Source organism: Elephantulus edwardii, unplaced genomic scaffold (assembly GCF_000299155.1).
Source record: "Elephantulus edwardii isolate Elephantulus edwardi_28Jun2011 unplaced genomic scaffold, EleEdw1.0 scaffold00210, whole genome shotgun sequence".
NCBI lineage: Eukaryota > Metazoa > Chordata > Mammalia > Macroscelidea > Macroscelididae > Elephantulus > Elephantulus edwardii.
The window spans coordinates 5,265,252-5,271,293 of record NW_006399960.1 but is presented as its reverse complement, the minus strand read 5'-3'; the positions used below and the strand labels follow the sequence as shown (position 1 = coordinate 5,271,293).

Sequence of the window (6,042 nt, the reverse complement as noted above, 5' to 3'; positions counted from 1 at the left end):
AATGAGGGTTGCAGAGTGGATTATATTTGGGGGTTGGGGGATGTGTGTGGGGGATTGTGTACCAATGAGGGAGTTTTTCTTTTGCGTTTGAAGGAGAGGAGCAAACGGGGGGGGGGGGTGCGGGAGAGGGGTGCAACAATGAATGAATGGAATTCCAAAATCTCTGTAGATGTTCATTGAAATGAAAAAGAAAGAAATTTTTAAAAAATCGTTAAACAGAGTTATCATATGACCTAGCAATGTCATTCTTAGGAATATACTTAAAATACATAAAAAAACATGTTCACATAAAAACTTGAACACATATGTTCATAATAGCAAAAAAGGGGGAAATAATAAAAATATCAACCTGATGAATGAATAAACAAATTGATATATACATATAATGTAACATTGTTCACTATAGAAAGGAATGAGAAAATTTTATACCCTAAAACATGGATAAACTTTGAAAATATGAAAAATGACAAGAAGCCAGGCAATATATAGGCCTAGTAGGTAGACAATAATACCAGGGCAGTACTGAGACCTTAGAACAGCCAATTGTACAAGATCAAAACGTGGGAAGGGAGATGATGGAAGGATGAATGGGAATAATCACAGGGATACAGTGGGAAGACTGCAGCTCTAATGCAGGGATCATAATCACCATCATAAAATAAAGTGTACATAAATGACTAAATGGAAAATCAATTTGTTTGTATAATTTCACTAAAATTGCAATGAAAAGCTAAATTTGCTTAATGGAAAAAGAATAGAAAAAGCTACATATTACACGATTCCATTTATATGAAATATCGAGATTAGGCAAAGCCATAAAAACAGCAAATTTTAGTGGTGTCAGGGCTGGATATGTGTGTTTGTGTGTGTGTATGTAATAGAGAGTATGAGTGTGTAACAAGGAAATGATGACATTAATGAATACAGAGTTTCTTTCCAGATGCCACAAATGTTCTTAAATTGATGCTTAGACACTGGTAGGTGTAAATATACATCCAACCACTCATTTGTACACTGTGAACAAGTCATAAAGGTGAATGATAAAAGTTCCCTCATAAAGTGGTATAAATGCATACAACCTTCCTGGAGTACCCAAAGCCTTTATAGTATTTATATCTCACCCAATAAAAATGTACCCCAAAGAAATAGCTATAGCTAAAGATGGATTTATGCACTAGGAAGGTCATTACAATAAAATCTAGGAATATTAAAATGTTAAAAAAACCTAAATGTGAAAAAAATTGCAGTTTGAATAAATAAATTTGGTTTAGCCATTCACTAAGCAATCCCTGTGATTTAAGTAGGTAGGTACTCAGCTGCTAACCTAGAGGTTGACGGTTCAAACCCACCAGCCCCTCCACAGGAGAATGATGAAGTTGAATACTGTACAAATTTACAGCCTAGAAAATCCTATGTGATAGTTCTACTGTGCCCCATAGGATTACAAAGAGTTGGAAATCATGGAGTAGGTTTGAGGTTTCTTTCTATGGATGAGGGGCCAGTCCTTGGAAAAAGATATGCTGGGAAAAGGAGGGAAGGGTCAGAAAAAGACAGACCCTCAATGAGGTGGTTTGGCACAGTGACTACCACAATGGTCTCAAGCATGTCAGAGATCATGAGGGTAGCGCAGGGGTGGGAAAAGTTCAGATCTGTTGTTCACAGAGTTGCTATATGAGTCATAGTCGACTCAACAGCCTATAACAACAATATGGTCATGAATATTTACTGTCTTCATCAAAGGAATAAAAAGGCTTCATTGCACCAGAAAATAATCATACAACAATTTTAAGTTTTTAAAAACAAGGTATTATGTTAGAGGTACCACTCACTAATGATCCCCCACCCATCAATACTGTTGTTGTTAGTTGTCACCCAGTTAACTCTGACTCTGGGGACCCCATGGGTGTGGAAGAGAACTGTTCCACCAGGTTCCTTTCAAAAGCAGACTGCCACGCCTGACTTCTGTGGTACCTCTGGGTGGGTTCTTGTAACCATGGGTGCCATACATGGCATTTCTCCTAGCATTAGGAAGATATATCCCAACATACTATACCCCTTTCACTCCATCCATGGCCACTAAAATGAGAGAACCATCAAAAAAAGGTGAGGAAGACTTCGCTCAACAGTGTTACATAAAGCCAGTTCTTCCACTAAGAGGCTCAAAGTGCAATGGTATATTCCCAACTCCTACCACCATCATCATTTACCTTCTGTAGGGAGTCAACAAGGATCCTAGAGGCATCTCTGAATTGTTCAGAGTCTTCTCCATAATGTTTCCCGATTTCATCCAAACCTGCCAGCTCCAGGGAATATAAATCAGGAGAATGATCCTTGGCGAGATGCTTATGTCGAGACAACTTTGGAGGAGGAGGGGAAAAAAGGTAGTGAATAAACTAAGATGTCAAACTAAACTAGGTTGAACAGAAGCACATGACTGTACCATGAAATGGTCGAAAGGGGCATTCTGGATACAATAAATCCAACACAAATCTCAGGAGCCCATTCTTGCTATTAGTTGCTGTCAAGTCAGTGCTGCCTCATGGTGACCCCATGTATGTGGAGTAGACGTGCTCCATAGAGTTTCTGGGAAGCAGATCACCAGGCCTATCTTCACCACCCACCCACCCCCAGAATAGGCGGAGAGATGCACATTCATCAAAGAAGTGTAGACAGAGGCTCCTCAAACCCTCCCTCTGTACCTCTTAACAGACTGTGCACCTACTGTGAATCTACAAAGTCCTGATGGTGTTTAAGCACTTGGCTGCAATTTGAAAGGCTTATAGTTCAAACCCTCAAGCTGTCTCATTGGAGAAAAGATGAAGCAATCTGCTTCTGTTGAGATTTACAGCCTTGGAAACCCAATGTGGCAGTTCTATTGGGTCGTATAGGGTCACTGTGAACTGAAATTAAATCAGGAGCAACAGGTTTGGTTACTATGGGTGAAATCTTATACTCCTCACTGTAAAGGACACCAAAATGAATTTTTAAAAAAGTTAGCATTATCTCTCCAATCCTTCTCTTCTACTTTGCTGTGCGACCTTGGGCAAATGACTTCATTTCTCTGGGTCTAGTTCTGCCATCTGAAACAGTAGATTATAGTAGTGTGTCCTGCATAGGGTTGTTGGGAGCTGCCTAGCCCAGTGGTGGGCATACAAGTAAGTATTTAAGTTTGTGATCTTTCAGAAGCAGATCACCAGACTTATCTCTCAAGGCATTTCTGAATGAATTTAATCCTCCAAACTGTTGACAAATTGTCAAATGCTTAACTACATGCACTACCCACAGACTCTCTCAAAACCAATACCCACCGAAAAAGTTTCAGAAACAACTTCAGAAGGGAGTGGATAAGTGTTTTTATTTATATCCTAGAGATGATTTAAAAAGAATATTCACCTCAAAAATGCCATTCAGACAGATGTATTCCTTTATTTGATGACCTGGTGAATAGCATTTTTAGTCTAAACTGTTATTTATATATTAGATGCAGAGATATAGGAATTACGTCTTAATGTTTAATAGAGTCAATAGCAGGTTAGGACTACAGCCAGGGAGTCCTCATTCTTAGGCTTATATTCTTTCTTTTAAAAATTTTTTTTAAATTATATTTAATTTTTTTAAAATCATGTTTCATTCATGTACATTGTTGGATTTTTTTCTCACCAGCTCCCTCTACCCATCAAACTTTGCGACCCTGTGCCTTCCATGCCCCTTCCGACCCTCAGCTCCCTTACCCTCCCTTCCTTTTTAGATATCCATACATATCTTACTGGTTATCCTTTGGTTTTTATAATAATGGTCTTATACAGTATTTATTCTTATGCACCTGAGTTAGTTGAAGAATATACTCTCTATTCTACATGTAGATACAGAAAATTATCTCACTTGACACAAGTTTAAAACTTTTCAACAACAATGCTATTTGCTAGATTTTCAAAGGATCACATATCATAATCACATTTTCAGTAGGTCTCACTACCATTAGAGGATTCTCGAGAAATGGCTTCTGGAACCAAAATAAATGCAACTGAAAAACTAGAACGGCCTACTTACCAAACTTGAAATATCATGTAGCACTTGCAGTTCGGAAAGAAAGAGCAGGTCGACCTTTAGAGAGCCAAAAGAGTTTAAATATGTTTCCGAGATTTTTAGTTGTTATTCCACCAAGACAGACTCTGGATATTACAAATGTTAATACTATATGTGAATTTATAAGGCACTTTTCTTTCATTTGGCAGGTTTGTGTCAACTGAAAAATGCACAAGAAACATTATTTCTCTATTTAAAAAAACCTTAGCACTTATTATAACTAAACAGCAGTATTTCTGAGAAAACTATAGTAAAGCATCTAAAGTTCTTTTCCCTCAGGTCATCAAGATATTCTGGGACAGTCCCGTCCATGGCACATTTTGGCACAATTCCCACAGTGGAAAAATAAAAGACAATGATTCCGGTCATCCACAGTAAAGAGACAAAGCTACCTCAACGGTAGTGTGGCATGTACTTAGGAGGGTACATGGGCAGACGCTGCAATGGAAGGACTGGAGTCAAAAGTAGGGCTGGCTCAATGTTAAGAGTGATTAAAAAACGTGGCAAAATCTCTGTAGTCACAGTGTAACAGCTCCCACTTTACCAGAATCTACACAGCTCTACCAATTATAGCCAGGGAGCTCGGTGGCCTACTGTTAAGGAGCTGCACTGCAATCCCAAAGGCACATGATGTGAATCCACCAGCTGCTCCGAGGGAGAAGGATGGGCAATCTCCTCCCACGAGATTGTCTGAAAACCCACTGGAGGGTCAGCTATGAGTCAGTTCCAACTCTATGGCACAAAACAACAATGCATAGCTCAACCAGCCACCAAAGTAGACTCTTGATTACTGATTTGTCTGGATTAATAAGTGGCAACTTTTGTGCTAGAGAGGAATACTGTTTACGACAGTTCAACTCACAAAAGAATCAGTCACAAAAAAATTGCATTAAAGGAAAGCAGAATCTACTTCCATGGTAAATTTGCAAAATTTTTCATTTTCTAAAATTTCCAATTTGCTCTGGGAAATTAGTAATGATGCTTACTTATTCACCCATTCAATAACTGTACTACTTACTTCATTGTTCCTATTCAGGGAATTGAGGGGAAGTGAATTGAGAACGGAGTTTTCTTGAAATAGGCGATTACGGAGTTGCCGTAAAGTTACTGAAAGGTCTTCAAAAACGGAATTTGCTTTCCCCACCATATACACTCTCTGCAAGAAGAATCCAAATTTTAAATGACTCACATTCTATAGACTAATTCCCAAATTACAGAAGTCTGATAGCAATTTTCAGACAGTTAAAACATTTATTAAATTACTACAATTTCTTTTTAAGCATTTTAAACAAAAATTGTATCACTTACCTCCTCACTTGGAGCCAGCTGCAAAACAACAGGAGTTTCTTCTGAAAATAAGGAATGAATGGAATTTGCAACACTGTCAAGACTAAAAGGAACTGCCTAAAATGTAAAAGAAAGAATTGTTACCTAAAGCAAAGAAAAAGCATGCACATGGTAGTTTAATGGAAATTTTTTAAAAATGGCAACAGCATTTCTAAGTAAATTCAAAGGACCCAAATAATTTACAAACATTAAAAAAACAAACAAAAAAAACCAACCCTTTAGGACATGGCTGAACAATGGGTCACCTAGTTCCTATCTCCCAACGTACTAAATTAAGGGGCTCTGGTGGCACAGTCTGCAGAGTTCTGCACTGCTAAACTAAAGACCTCCCACACATCTCTGTTGGAACCCACAAGGAGCTCCTCAGGAGAAAGATGCATGGGTTCCTCCTGTTAAAACAAACAGCCTCAGAAATCCAATGGAAGGTCACTGTGAGCGGGAAGCAACCTGATGGCAGTGGCTTGCTGTTGGATGTGCTAGGTAAGACCAACTAGAAAGCCCTGACAACGCAACACTGTTGTTGTTGTTGTTATGTGCCGTCGAGTCGTTTGTGACTCATAGCGACCCTATGCACAACAGCCCTAAACCCTGCTCTATCCTGCGCCAACC

At 38.8% G+C, this 6,042-nt stretch overlaps 1 protein-coding gene across 1 annotated transcript in view; it reads right to left on the bottom strand.

Annotated features, from left to right (window-relative positions):
• The window catches only part of ATP6AP2 (ATPase, H+ transporting, lysosomal accessory protein 2), a 41,197-nt gene that overhangs the window by 20,849 nt on the left and 14,306 nt on the right, over positions 1-6,042 (bottom strand). The window contains exons 3-6 of the mRNA XM_006897521.1: positions 5,395-5,490; positions 5,105-5,242; positions 4,051-4,104; positions 2,208-2,357 (exon numbers count right to left, since the gene is read on the bottom strand). Coding sequence (XP_006897583.1) covers positions 2,208-2,357; positions 4,051-4,104; positions 5,105-5,242; positions 5,395-5,490 — 438 coding nt within the window. The remainder of the gene's footprint in view (positions 1-2,207; positions 2,358-4,050; positions 4,105-5,104; positions 5,243-5,394; positions 5,491-6,042) is intronic.